At 39.8% G+C, this 14829-nt stretch overlaps 1 protein-coding gene and 1 long non-coding RNA gene across 9 annotated transcripts in view; one reads left to right on the top strand and one right to left on the bottom strand.

The window, feature by feature from the left end:
* Nucleotides 1–14829, top strand: part of CEP112 (centrosomal protein 112) — a 473818-nt gene that overhangs the window by 3977 nt on the left and 455012 nt on the right. For 5 of the 8 annotated variants that reach the window (XR_005783756.1, XM_040452171.1, XM_040452174.1 and 2 more), the window contains exons 2-4: nt 3364–3477; nt 6736–6926; nt 9509–9681. Coding sequence is in view for 6 of the 8 variants with exons in the window: in XM_040452171.1 (XP_040308105.1) it covers nt 3372–3477; nt 6736–6926; nt 9509–9681 (470 nt within the window). In the remaining 2 variants the exon portion in view is untranslated. Of the gene's footprint in view, nt 1–3363; nt 3478–6735; nt 6927–9508; nt 9682–14829 lie in introns of those variants that run through there. The other 3 variants (XM_040452175.1, XM_040452176.1, XM_040452177.1) reach the window with 3 other exon arrangements.
* On the bottom strand, nt 10480–14507 carry LOC121015319 (uncharacterized). Its single transcript, XR_005783757.1, has 2 exons — nt 14362–14507; nt 10480–10592 (listed from the first exon to the last, which is right to left on the bottom strand). It is a non-coding gene; the product is annotated as an uncharacterized LOC121015319 (long non-coding RNA).

A 14829-nucleotide genomic window follows, 5' to 3' on the forward strand; every position in this document is an offset into this window, starting at 1 on the left:
CGGGGGAGGGGATGGAGACCCCGGGAGCGGAGAGTTTGAACCCGGGAAGAGGTAACTGATAGGTGATTGAAGTGTCGGCAGTAGAGAGGAGAGTTCATGCTTTGGATATAGAAGCAAAGGAGGATGGAGGTATTCTGTTCTCTTAGAGGGAAGCTGAGAGGCAGAAGGAAGAGCCTTTTGGGGTGTCACCACCTGACTATTATTTTTTCCATGAAACGAGGTAAGATTTTTTTTTAATTCAGAGTGAGAGGAGGCAAGAGCAGTTTGAGGGGCTTTAAAATGTCTGGTAACTGCTTTGTGGAGCAGGAAATGGTGAAAGACACCTGACAACTCGGGTAAGGTAGGAAGCTGTGTGCCTACAGGCAGTGCCTGTTTTCTCCAGACCCTTAGTTGGGGATGGAAGCAGGCGGTCAAGGAGCACAGTCTTGCTGAGGGAGCAGAAGGAGGAGAGCGTTTAAGAGGGTAAGAGCTGTGATCTGATAGAAGGGATTTGGGAAGATGAGAGCGACGGGAATGAGGAGGACAAGGGCTAGTCAGATGCTGAGGGCCTCATAAGAGGAGAGTTTCTGGATTGAGGCCGGAGGGGCAGCGGTTGGGACGCGGCAGTAGGGATCTCAGTAAGTGTTTTCCTTCCGGGGCCAGGCTGAGGGGAGAGTGGAAGACCCCAGAGAGTGGGTACCATGGGCCTGAGAGAGAATGGGTTCGCCTCTGACAACCGGGAGGGAAGTCATGGCGGCCAGCAAAAGCTGTGGTTTACTCCCAGACACAGGCAGAGAGAACTTTCTAGGAAGAGCCTGTTGGTAGGTAGTGAGATGGAAGGCACTGTGGTTAGGTATTAGAAGCTGGTTGAGCAGAGACGAGGCCGGCTGTGGAGGAAGACAGCTAATGAGGCAGAACAGAGCTTTTTCCCAACATATAATTTGTAAATGAGTAAATGACAAACTGGGGACTGTGTGTAATGTAGAGGGAGTCCATATCCCTTTCAAGACATTAAAAAAATTGTTTTTAATGTTTATTTATTTTTTAGAGAGAGAAGGAGTATGAGCGGGGGGAGGGGCACAGAGAGAGGGAGACACAGAATCCGAAGCAGGCTCCAGGCTCTGAGCTGTCAGCACAGAGCCTGATGCAGGGGTCGAACTCACAAACCACGAGATCATGACCTGAGCCCAAGTCAGACGCTTAACCGACTGAGCCACCTAGGTACCTCAAGACATGTTTTAATTGAAAGGAACATGGTGAGCGTAGATAGGTTTTTTTTTTTTTTTCAACGTTTTTTTATTTTTGGGACAGAGAGAGACAGGAGCATGAACAGGGGAGGGGCAGAGAGAGAGGGAGACACAGAATCGGAAACAGGCTCCAGGCTCTGAGCCATCAGCCCAGAGCCTGACGCGGGGCTCGAACTCCCGGACCGCGAGATCGTGACCTGGCTGAAGTCGGACGCTTAACCGACTGCGCCACCCAGGCGCCCCGAGCGTAGATAGTTTTAAGGAGTTTTGTCAAAACCTACCGAGTTTTGGGATTCACCTTCTTACATATAGTATTTTTCTTGCTAATTAGGAAGAAATGTGAGGACTGATACTTTAAGGTTTTTTTTTTTTGAGGGGAATTAGCATTTTTGAATTTATATACAGTTAAAAATCACTTTTTTGGTATACAGTTTGGTGAGCTTCTACACATGCCTGGAACAGCGTCTTCTAACCTCCTATACAGACAACACGGGTAACAGTCCCGGCACCCCAGCTGTGTTCCTTGTGCCATGGCCTTGTGTTCAGTGCTGCCCCAGCTGCTGAGCCCTGTGAACCACTGTTCTCTGTGCCCACACTGTTTGCCTTTTCTAGAACGTCATACAAATGGGTCCATGCAGTGTGTTGCCCTTTGAGAATGGTTTCTTTCGCTTAGCGGGCTACATTTGCGGTTTATCCGTGCTCCGTTCGGATGCCAGTGGTTCATTGCTTTCTGTTGCCGAGTACTCCTTGGTTGTGTGGGTACATCATAGTTTGTTTACCTGTTCCCCGGGGGAGGGACATTGGGCTTGTTTCCTGGGGTTTGATTACCCAAGGAGATAGCAGCTATACAAGGTTGTGTGAATAAAGACTGTTTCGCTTGAGGAAACACCCAAGAGTGAGATTTCTGGGTCACGTGGCAAGCGTGTGCTGAATGGCGTAAGAAGCTACGAAATCGTGATCCCGGGTGGCTGTGCCGTGTCGCACTCCTACCCGCAGTTCCTGAGAGTTCCTGTCATTGTGTGTGCTCACTGGCATTTGGTATTGTTTATTTGGCATTTTTTATTTTAGCTGTCCTACAGAGTGTGTAGTGAGAGCTCGTTTTGACTTTAATTTGCGTTTCCCTAATGATTAATGATGCTGAGCATCTTTTTATGTGTTTAGTTGTCATTTGTATAATTTCTTTGGTAAAGTGACTTTTTTCTTTCTTTTGCTATTTTTATTGGGTTGTTGTCTTACGGTTGGGTTTTGAGAGTTCTTTGTATGTTCTTGATATAAATCCTTTGTGACTCATATATACATATATATGCGCATATATATATGGGTGTGTATATATATATATATGTATATATGATTTGCAAATATTTTCTCCCAGTCTGTGACCTATCTTTTCAATCCCTTAATGGAGTCCTTTGCAGAGCAAAAGTTTTTTTTCTGTTTTGGTGAAGTCCAATATAATAATTTTTACTTTATGGGTAGTTCTTTTGGTGTCCTGAGAAGAAATCCTTGCCTAACCCAAAGTCATCAAGATTTTCTCCTATGTTTTCTTTTAAGAGTGTTATAGTTTTACATTTTACACTTAGGTCTGTGATTTGTTTTGAGTTCACTTTTGTCTACCGTGTGAGGTTTAGGTTGAGGTTTTTTTTCTTTATTTTGCATACGGGTGCCCAAATTGTTATAGTATAATTGTGGTAAAACCTGTTATTTCTCCGTGATTTGTACCTTTGTCCATACTGCGTCCATACTGATATGCACCAGCTGTCCATACTTGCGTTGGTCAATTTCTGACCTCCGATTAGTTCCATTGGTCTGTGTGTCTTCTTTCACTAACACCGCGTTGTCTTGACTCCTTAGCTTTGTAGGGCATCCTAAGATCAGGTCGTGTGAGTTCCCCAACTTTGTTCTTTTTTTCCTGAATTGCTTTTACTCTTCTAGTTCCTTTACCTTTCCATATGCATTTTTAGACTCAGCTTGTGCATATCTACAAGGACTATTGCTGGGATTTTGACTGGGATGACAATAAACTTATCGATCAGTTTGGGGATATTTGACACTAATGTGTTTTCCTTGCTCTCTTTCATCAGAGTTGTGTGGTCCTCAGCAGACAGATCTTAATATTTTAATTTTAAATCTCTTACAGACTGAATTATGGAAATGGGAAGTGAGGAAGAAAAGTGGGAGAAGCTGGATGCAGAATTTGATCACTTTGTGGTAGATATGAAGCCCTTTGTTCTAAAATTACCTCATAGGTCAGGTAAGATTACGATTGTAAACTTTAAAAAAAATGTCTATTTATTATGTTTGAAAAAGAGCTTGAGAGGGAGAGCAAGCACTCAAGTGGGGAAGAGGCAGAGAGAGAGGGAGACAGAATCTGAAGCAGGCTCCAGGCTCCGAGGTGTTAGTGCAGAGCCCGACACGGGGCTCGAACCCACGAACTGTGTGATCATGACCTAAGCCGAGGTCAGACGCTTAACCAACTGAGCCACCCAGCTGCCCCGTAAACTAGATTCTTAAGATTAATTTTTTTCTTTATAATATTTCCTCAAACCAGTGAACTGTCACAACGAAAACAAAGCTGAATTCCTTTAATAACAATTTCATCTGAAGCTGATGTAGGATTGTTTGCTTTGAGCTATTCGAGGGTAAATAGAAATTTAGTGATAATATTCTAGAAAACTGTGGAAAGATCTTAATATGATACCACTCTTAGACATCATGAGCTTAAAGCCCATGGATCTCTAAAGTTTCTTTAGAGAGTTTAAAATTTCTTCTCAACTATTCCTTCCTGCATCTTTTTCCTCCCTGAAATGCTTCCTCTTTCAGGAGCCTGCTGTCCCTCTGCTCTCTAACAGTTTTATGTATCAAAGCAGAAAAGAATCTGTTGGTCTTGTATGCTTGTTGGTTGACTGAGTGAAATCAATTGCAAATGAGTTTTTGTTGCTACCGTGTCTGCATTTCTTGGCCTGTTTTCTCTAATTATGGAATGAGAGTCTCTGTCTCAAATCAAAGACTTTCCAGATAATTTAAGGCATCAGAAGACAATTGGAGAGAGTTTGGGGGGGGGGGGCCAAGATGATTCTCTAAGTGACAATAGGCTGTAAAGGCAAATCTGATTTGGTAGTTTGGCAGTGGAGAGCGGGAGTGGGGCCAAGAAACTCTGGCTTTTACCCGAGTTTTGTCCAAGTTCCCTCTTTCCCTGAGGTGTCCAAGTGAACCGTGTATTCAAAATGAGGAAGCAGCTCAACTTTAGATATTTGTTCCAGGATGCTGTGCTGGGAGAAGGGAGTGTCGTGTAGCCGTTATGCATTCTAGTGGTCCCCATTGTTCCACGGCTGTAACCTTTCCTAGTCAGCATGGTCTTTCTTCCAGGCTTCTTTCCCAACTGTCTTCTCTTGCCTTGTCAGACTTCAACCTCCTCTTTCTTCTTCTGCTAGTCTTCAAGATGCATATTTCATGTCCCGTGGCCCATTCATGGTTATTTTTATTATTTGTATATTATTTGATTAATTGTATTCACAATGATATCTATGTTGTATTCTCTTATGATGTTCACCACCTTTTTTTTTTCTTTTTCATTAGATCTGCTCATTAGGAAAAACGTGTATTAAAGTCTTCCATTATAAATGTATTTCAAATAAAACTACCCTCATATTTCATCTTCTTTTAAAAATGGATGTTAGGTACATAGGATTGGACTAATTGTAGTCTTTGGTTCATGAGTCATTGCCGGCATTGGTATATCCTGCCCTTTTATTTAATTAATTAATTCATAGTGAATGATCTGGAACTCACATCCTAGTCAAGAGCCTGAACAATGATAATAATTCATATCTTCTTCTAGCTAAATTCTACTTCTGATAATTGCTCTCCCCAATATTGTAAGTAGAGTACTGAATTCTTTTCAGTAAACAAATTGTACTGAATTCTGGCCATTAGGATATTATATAGGTTTCAGTTTTCTGCAAGACATTCAGAAAATACATAGTTTGAAAAAGTGTTTCCTTAAGTTTATCTGTTTTACTTTTCTTTTTGCCCCAAGTACCCCCAGTATTTCATGAACTTTGCTTTGTGGTTATATAATTTTCAAAGCTAAAAATACAAAACTTCTTCAAAGGTTAGCCCTCATACCTGTAGTGATAAATCTGGTATGAGCAAAGTGGTAAATCCAGCCGTCGCGATTTTTGTAGGTAAAACAATAAATGAATGTGACCTTTAGAAACTAAGAGATTAAAGCAGACTTACGATTTATGTTAGATATATAATCCTCAGGTTGAATTAGACTGATAAAAGATTAATGTCAAAATAGCTTTCATGAGACCTAAAAACAATTCTGTGTCACGTTCAGATAAAGTAGTCAATAGGTTATATGGTGGATTAAACGGTGCTGTATTTTTAAGGTAGTTTTTAAAAGGATAATTACATTTGCTAAATTACATGTTAATAGCCCTCAATTATTTTTAGAGGGATTAAAAGAAAACTCTAAACTAATCAACTCTAAATCTGAAATTTATCAGCTTTAATAAAGAAAACATTTGGAATCTAATTTTATTTTTTGTTATTGTTTTTTAGAAAGGGAGAGAGAGAGAGAGCACGAGCCGGGGAGAGGGGCAAAGAGAGAGAGAGAGAGAGAAAGAATCTCTCTCTTTGACTTTGACCTGAGCCAAAGTCAAGAGTCAGATGCTCAACTGACTGAGCCACCCAGGTGCCCAAGATCTAATTTTAGATTAAGTTTAAAATGCTTACATAAGATTGCATTTAATATCTCTTTTGGTTTATATAATTGGAATCATAGGAAGATTTTTTCAAACCAACAGATTATCTTAGAGATGTGTTTATAGTAAAATTTTATCTCTTTTAATATTACTTTATCTCTTCTTTATCTGGTAGTGATCCAGAGATTTTATTTTTTAGAAAGTACTTCTTTGCATTTGTCTTACCTGATCACTAATGAACTGAAAAAGATAAACCGTAGACCAGGGTGTTGGCTAACTGTAGCCTCCCAGGGCCAAATCTAGCCCGCTACCTGTTCTGTAAAGTTTTCTTAGAAAATACTGATGCCCATTTGATTCCATATGGTGTGCGGCTGCTTTCATGTTATGGTGGCAGAGCCGAGCAGGTGTGCCAGAGATCAGACTAAAATGAGCACTATCTGGCACTTGACAGAAAAAGTATGCCAGTCTCTGCTCTAGACCAGAGTAGGTGTTTTGTAGGTCTTTAACGTTTTATTTTCTGAAAAATCCAGCTTCTTTTTTTTTTTTATGTTTGTTTATTTTTGAGCGCGAGAGAGAGAGAGAGTGTGAGCGGGGGCATGGCGGGGGCGGTGTGCAGAGAGAGAGGGAGACACAATCCGAAGCAGGCTCCAGGCTCTTAGCTGTCAGGACAGAACCCAATGTGGGGCTCGAACCCATGAACCGTGAGATCACGAACCGCGAGCTGAAGTCGAATGCTCAACTGACTGAGCCACCCGAGTCCCTGAAAAATCCAGTTTTTAATAGTTCTTACGTATCTCTAGAACGACAGAGGTGTGCGCTTTGGATCAGAAAGCTGTGTGAGCCTTCAGGAACAGGTGCAGGACTAATGGGCAGGAAGAATCGGAACCTGTATGCCAAACTGTTACTGCATATGCTTAAGCGAGGAGCTCTCGAAGGCCCCTTTACACACCGACCGGAACCAGGCACGCTGAAAACCTTACCTTCCTACATGGTAGGTGTCACTGACCGGAAGATGTATGAGTTCCATTTCTTTAAAAGTGTCAATTCATCATCCCCTTTGGGATTGGTTATATTATTGAGTTACAAGTCCTAGATAATACATTAGTTAAAACTGTTCTTTTTCCTTCCTAATTTACTTTTTACTACTTTGAATAGAAGTCAGATTTGGCCTTAAGGGGACTATGCTTATTGATGGAGCCATCCCACAGTATTCTGCAGTATTTCTAAAAAACTCACAGTGAATTTTTTTGTATTGAGCCTTAATTTCCCATTAGTTTTTGCTGGATTACATTAACCATCATTTATGTGTATTAGTAAATTCTAGTTTATGAAACTCTTTCACACACATTATTAAAAAATTCATGAGAGGTTGGATTGAGTGACTTCTAAAGTTCCTTTCTTCTCTAATAAAATGATGACAGGAAGTTGGGAGTTTATACTTTGTTCAATTTCACTGTCAAAATCAGCTATTAGAAAGGCAGTTATAATTATGTTTCATTGGTTAATTGTCACTGTCTTGATCCTTGTAACCATGAAATATGCCTTGGTTTGTGTGGTGTTTGATGAATACTTGAGAAATCTGGAGTACTAGGTATTGGTAGTGGACTGTTTTATGTATGTATGTGTATATATGTACATATATATATATACACACACACACACACATACGCACACATACTATATTAGTATAGTATCATAATATTATACTATACTATATAAATATAAATATATATATATATTTTTAAAAAAGCTAACTTTGTGAGTTAACTCTGGTTAACTTAAACCCATTTGCAGTCAAGAGGCACATTGCACACTAAATGATAATTTCTGTTATCCAGGTTAGAGATGCCAAAAGTTTTTTTTTTTTTAATTTCAAGGTCATTTTTTTTTTTTTTTTTTTTTAATTTACTTATTGTTTAATTTATTGTTAGTTAGCATATGGTGCAACAGTGATTTCAGGAGTACATTCCTTAATGCGCCTTACCCATTTAGCCCATCCTTCCTCCCACAACCGCTTCAGCAACCCTGTTTGTTCTCTATATTTAAGAGTCTTTTATGTTTTGTCCCCCAAGATGCCAAAAGTTTTGATGCTGTTACGAATTGTACGTTAAAGTAGAGCCATATATTTTGCTTCAGATCAGTAGTCTTGGCGATGGTAGTTACGTGATATTTGAACGTTGCAGTGACTGCCTCATAAAACTGCTGCGCATGTCTGACTTGGGATAGAGGGTCGTGTGTCACCTCTCCCAGAGAACACCCTCTCGAGGATTCTTTGTGTGGGATTCAGAGAATTGTTGGAGAAGTATCCAGTTAATGCAGAGTTTTCTTCAGAAGGGTATCAAGAAGCCCACACTGCTTGAAAAACTATTAGTGGGCGAATGTCCTCTTCTTAAAGACCCAAGGGGGAATGTTTTCTGAAACGTGTTCAGATGTTAAGATACCAGTATATTGCATTATACTCATTTCATAGAATCATCGGAAAGGCTTTACTTCACAGATAATAACAACAAGAAGGTCCAGAAGACCCGTGTTGGATTTTCTAGTTAGTTTATGGCTTGGCCAGAACTAAATTACAAGTCTAGCAACACCTCTGTTGCTCCTCCTTTAGCTTAATTGTCTAGCCTAATTTTTGTTTTTGATTTTTATCGATTGTGGGTTCTCTGCCCACTGATTTTGTGTGTGTGTGAAGAGTAATTACTGATCACACAAAGAAATAGAGTACATGATTTTAAAAAGAACATTCCATTGCTCTTTTTTTTTTTTTTTTTTTAATCGGGCATTTCTAATATTCCATTTTATCTCCACTATCAGTTTATTAGCTTCGTGTCTCCTTTTTAGTAGCTCCCTTAGGGCTTACGATTTACATCTTTAATTTGTGGCAGTTTACCTTCCAAAATATACCAATTTATGGATTATGGAAGAACTTTACAGGATTTCCTCTTTCCATTCTTTGTGCTGTAAGTTTCCAAACATGTCACTCCTACATGCATTTTATTATTATGGTTATTTTTAATTTTAATTCCGGTGTAGTTAATGCACAGTGTTATATTAGTTTCAGGTGTACAATATAATGATTGCACACTTCCGTACATCGCACAGTGCTCATCCAGACGAGCGTACTCTTAATCCCTTCACCTATTTCCCCATCTCCCCACACACCTCCCCCCTGGTAACTACTAGTTTGCTCTCCAGAGTGGAGAGAGAGTCTGGTTTGTTCGTTTGGTTCCTTTTTTCTTTGTTTTGTTTCTTAAATTCCACATATGTGTGAGATCATTGTGGTCCATTTACCTTTTTATAAAGCTGTATTTTTTTGCAGCACAAATAATTATTAGACTTACTTGTCATGTAATTTTTATCATTTATCAGATTTCTTATACACCAAAACATAACTAAAATGTAAAATGTTATCCGTTTTATGTATTCTAATATTTTATAATTCATTGTGCCTTTCTGATAATTGAATTTGAGTATTTGAAAAGTTATTACCAAACTTGAAACTTGATGGACATCTTAAGTAATTATTTCATTATAGTACATTTTGAAAGAATAATTTTTCTAATTTTTAAAAATCAGTCCATCTATTTTGATGAACCAAATCCAGCACAAGCAAAAGTTTCAAGCCCGGAAGGATTACCAGACTGGGTAATGGGTGAGCTGGGAACCAGTGACCACAAATTAAATGAATCGTGGAAGCTTTCTTCTGGAGAAGATTGCTCTTTGGTGCAGTCGCCGACTGATGTGCACAGGTATGCTATGAAAATAGGATTCAAATGGGATTCATCATTTAGCTTACCTTCACAACTTCATATATTGTTTCTCCTGGTGGTGTTTTTCATTTTTTTCATTTTTATGGTAAGTAGTTGGTTTAGTTTATAATTTTGTTAAAGTTGAGGGCTGTGAAGGGATGTTGGGTAGGTAAAACAATTTAACTTTCATCATATATTCAAGATTCCCATTGCATATTTAGCCCCTTCTGGGTATCCGTTAAATATATGTACATGTATTTATATATGTATATATGCCAATACTTGGAAAGTAGTGCCTGAGAATCTCTAAATAATTTAATTCTCTGTGTTCCTTCATGACAAGCCTGAATTAAGAACATTATCAGTGACTTGAACAAAATATAACATCCTGCATATTCATTTCGAAGCTTATACTTGAATTTCTTTTCTTTTTCCGTATTGAGCAGTATTTGTTTTGGTTTAATAATGACTTAAAGGTAAACCCCATTCAACTGTGCTTTCCCACTAGAGTACTAAGCTTAAGGATTTTTAGCGCAAAGAAAGATAAACTTCTAAGTTTTGCAAATACACAAAAAGTAGATTATTGTTGTAGGATAACTTTTGGCCCTTACGGGGGATAGATTTACACTGGGCTTTTAGCAAATTTTGAATTTTACCTTTGGCACTGTTTTCCGAAACGTCAAAATGTTGTACGGTGGCAGTTGACATGGATCATACTTTATACTTCATCCTCAGCATTCTCTTGGTAGTTTTCATTTTTTGGAATTTGGTTTGGTTACCAGTGTCATCTCTCTTTTGTGCCGTAATTTTGTTTGGTTTATTCCTCAATCAGATGGAGAAATGCTATTAGTGATGTGAAATGTCTTCGTGGTTGACGCAGCGCGATTGATGTTTTTCAGGCCTCAGGCACTCTGGTGGAAAAGAACGGACGAACACAATGTGAGAGATCCAGTCCCTGTGAAATGTTTTGGTTAGAAAGGGGACATAAAATGGAGAGGCGAAAAAGGAAGGGGTGATAGAATTCGGGGTGCATTCAGAAGATTAAAAAGAGGTGACTAGATGAGTCCCTGGCACACGGTGTGCAGTTCTTGGTCTTAGCAGTCGTAGGAGATTTAAAAGTAGAGGAGGTGTTACTGTGGAATTTTCGTTAGCCTTATGGCAGATCAACGGAGGTGTGAAGAGAATGTGGTCTGCATGCAAAGGAAAACACAGTTCTCGGTTTGGCTGAAAAATCCATCGGGTGTTTGCCAAAACGTTTCTTGCGCGTCCACCCGAAAGCTGCGTTCCTTCTAGGTATAATGCATATGGAGTTTACAGTATAAAGGTGAACTAAAGTAGTTTCCCATATCTTGGAGCTGAGACCAGAGGTTGGAAACTGACGATCTTCGTGGACCGAATGAATCACGTGCATAGATTTGTTTTGTTTGACTTCTGTAGTGTCTTTAAGGATTTTTGAACGAGTTATTCAGATTGAACAATTGGGAGTTTTACATAAAAACATAATTTTCTGGGGGTGCCTGGTTGACTAAGTCAGAAGAGAATGTGACTCTTGATGTCAGGGTTATGAGTTTGAGCCCCATGTTGGGTATAGAGATTACTTAAATACATTAAAAGAAACCAAAACTTAAACAAAAACCTGACTTTCTGGGCTCCTTAAAAAACTAGAGACTCAGTCGTCTTTCCAGAAGCCAGTCACACGTGGGAGTCACGTGACACTTGGTTACTGCCCCAGTAAATGCCTTCGCTATTCGCTGCTCATTTTTGGCACTGACTTTGAGATCAGTCGCATCTCTGTTTGACTATGAACTTTTTCTCCCCTTTTAAGTAGGGTCGAGAGGTGGAAGAAGTATTTCTTTTAACGCTTTTGCATCTTATCACAAGTGGAAAAAAGAAAAGTAGACGAAGAGGGGTCCGAAAACTCAAAAAGAGGAGGGAGACCACATCTTTGTAGAAGTGAAGAATGTCCCTACGTCTGGCAGCATAATCACTTGTTTGTGACCCAGATCCTGCAGAAATTCGCTTTCTGATGTTGTTTTAGATAAACAGGGAAGAGCATTAGGTGCACGGATTAATTTCCTTGTAGTGGTTATGTGTAGTTGTGGGGATATTCGTGAAGATTGAGGTGTGTGTTAAATTGAGGCTTAGGGTAGAAAACAGACTTGAGATCTCAGGAAATCCAAGTAATGGACTTTTCTTTCTCGGAACAGAGGATAACGTTTAAGAAAATTCAGTGAGAATATTCTTCAGATATTACCCTGTGACTTTTCTGGAAAATGATACCCTAGTGAAATCTCCGTAATTAAAAACATTTTTAAAAATTTTACCTATTTGTATTTATTTATTTGTTTACTTATGTATTTATTTTTGAGAGACAGGGAGAGAGGGTGCAAGGAGGGACAGGAGAGGGAGAGGGGGAGTCCCAAGCATGCCCCACGCTCAGTGGAGAGCCCAGTACGGGGCTTGATCTCATGGCGGTGAGATCATGACCTAAGCTGAAATGAAGAGTCAGATGCTTAACTGACTGAGCCACCTGGGCGCCCCCAAATCTCCCCAATTTTAACAAATAACTTCTTTTTCTTTGTTGCTCACCTATAATAAAATAGCATTTGATGCAAATTATTCAAGTATGAGGCGTTAGTTATCAGTTATATAATAAGTAATTAATGGGAAAAGCAGGTAGTTCTTTGGTCCTACTCAACGCTTCAGATCTCACAATTCGAAAAAATCTTGCCTGACACCCCAGGTCTATTTAAGTGACTCTGTGTTTCCTTGTTCGTGACGTGCAAAGTCTTCTGTTTCTGTTCTCCGTGCTAGACTGTAAATGTCAGGAGACAGGGACTGTGCTTTCGCTATTTGCACTGTGTTTCCAGTGTCTCGCACCGGGCGGGGACCTCTTGGGAACCACGTAAGTATTTATATTTGATAAGTGCTTACATGCATGAGTGACTGTGTTGTGTCAGCCTGGGCCACTTACTTAATTTAATCTGTACAAAAACCTTTGGAGACAGGTAGATTGTGACAGAGAGGATGGCCCACAAGGATTAAAAAAAAAAAATCTTTTAGGACAAGTTGAGGAAAGGATCCATTTTAGAAGTTAAGAGAGGTGTGGATACAGGCTATAGAGATGCCCTTCACACACCATGAGTGATCCAAAGACAGTGAGCTGGGAAAGACAGACTGAATGAACTATCTTTTTGGTCAAGTGTCCAAATATCTCCAAGGCTATTTGACAGCCATTTAGTGCTGCCAAAACAAAAGCTCTCAGACTGTCTTTTCTTCTATTGTTCTCTTCGTTTCATTCCATCTATTTGCAAATTTTAATTGGACTTAAAATTTGAAGCCACAGGTCCACGAATTAACAGATATTTGTAATTTTGTGAACAGGAAGGCATTAAAAAGAGTAAAACTGACATTTCTTTTAGCTAATGGCAATAAAGTTGATTTAAAAGCCAAGTAAACACATGATGTGTGAGATGAGCTCAGAAGGGGCGGGAAGAGCCCTACTGATGGTCTTACTGTGCCGATGAAAAAGTCAGTATCTGCTACTGTTGACCTAGTACATCTCATCAGTTCTGCAAGAAATTGTTTTAAAAAGTTTAAGAGGCTTATAATATTTGACACATGTATGTTTTTATAGTGAATAATTTATTGTTACTTAGAACTGAAGTTTAATGCTGCCTCATAAATTTTACAAGCACTTCAACTTGTCCTTTGAAAAACCTCTTTAATCTTAAAAGATTTTCCCCCTTAGTGTTTCTTTTTTGATCACTTTATAAAATCCTGCTTTACTTAGACCTTTTTGTATGTGAAGTATTTCTAATGGCATTTTAGATTATGCTGTTTGTGTCCTAGCCTTTTCATATTGTTAAAGATGCAGGGCCCTTTTGAAGCCTCTTTGTTAGCCCTCCCTATTCAGGAGAGGTGGCACCTTCCCTTTACCTTTATTCTTCCTGTAAGAGACGGGGCGTTCTTCGTTCTAAACACGTTAGAAGTAGTTTGAGGTTATATGCTATCGTGCTTACTCTCATGCTTCCTCCCCCCCCCCCCCCCCACCCAAAGACACATCATCCACTAGTAAGCTTAGCATTTCACATTGGATTGCTTCGACGCGTAGCTAGTCCCATCCTGGTTTTATTCTTTGCTTTCCTTTTTCACCTTTCTTGTTTGAAGGTTATGTTATTACCAGTGTTTTCTTTTAGAAAAACCACTTTTTAAATTGCATTGCTGTTTTATTAGAGATCTATTACTGTATTTTAATGTCAAATATCTGCTTTTCTTTTTAAAAAATTTTTTTAAAGTTTATTTTGAGAGAGAGAGAGAGAGCGAGCATGAGCAGGGGAGGGGGAGAGAGAGAAAGAGGAAGAGAATTCCAAGCAGACTCCGTGCTGTCAGCACAGGGCCCTGTGTGGGGCTCGATCCCCTGAAATGTGAGATCATGACCTGAGCCGAAATCAAGAGTTGGACGCTTAACTGATGGAGCCACCCGGGCGCCCCCTGCTTATTTTCTTGACAGTGAAAAATTTACCTAAATTTGAGTTTGGTGCATGGTTTTACAAAATGTTACTGATAAGACCACAGACTTAGATCTCATCCCTGTACAGTTGGGCTAATTTCATTTAGTTCTACAACCATGAGCTGTATCCATAGATACTACTTCCTGGTCATCCTTCGGGTACTTACCACTATGATCTGGTAGAGACCTTAATTGCCTTTGCGGTTGACGGACTTCCGGGTAACTCCATGGTCCTCCTCTGGGTGTTCACAGTCTTATAATCCCTTCCTCTTGAGTTCAGGCAGGACCTGTGACTTGCTTCTCATAGGATATGGCAGTGGTGATGGGATGTCATTTCCATGATTACATTATGACACATAAGGCTCTGTCCTGCTAGCAGACTGACTTCAGAGTCTTGCTGTCTTTTCCTTGCTGGCTGTGAAGAGCCAGGCTGCCATGAATTCTCTAGCTCTCAGGAACTGAATGCTGCCAACAACCATGTGCACGGGGAGGGTGGATCCTTCCCCGGTAGAGCCTCCAGATGAGAACCCAGCTCTGGGCAAACCATGATGGCAGCCTGTATGGCCCTAAGCAGAGGACCCAGCCCAGCTGTGTCTGTACTTCTGACCCACAGAAACTAGGAGAAAATACATCTG

The sequence above is a fragment of the Herpailurus yagouaroundi genome, unplaced genomic scaffold (assembly GCF_014898765.1).
Source record: "Herpailurus yagouaroundi ecotype Mexico unplaced genomic scaffold, PumYag 206, whole genome shotgun sequence".
Taxonomy (NCBI): domain Eukaryota; kingdom Metazoa; phylum Chordata; class Mammalia; order Carnivora; family Felidae; genus Herpailurus; species Herpailurus yagouaroundi.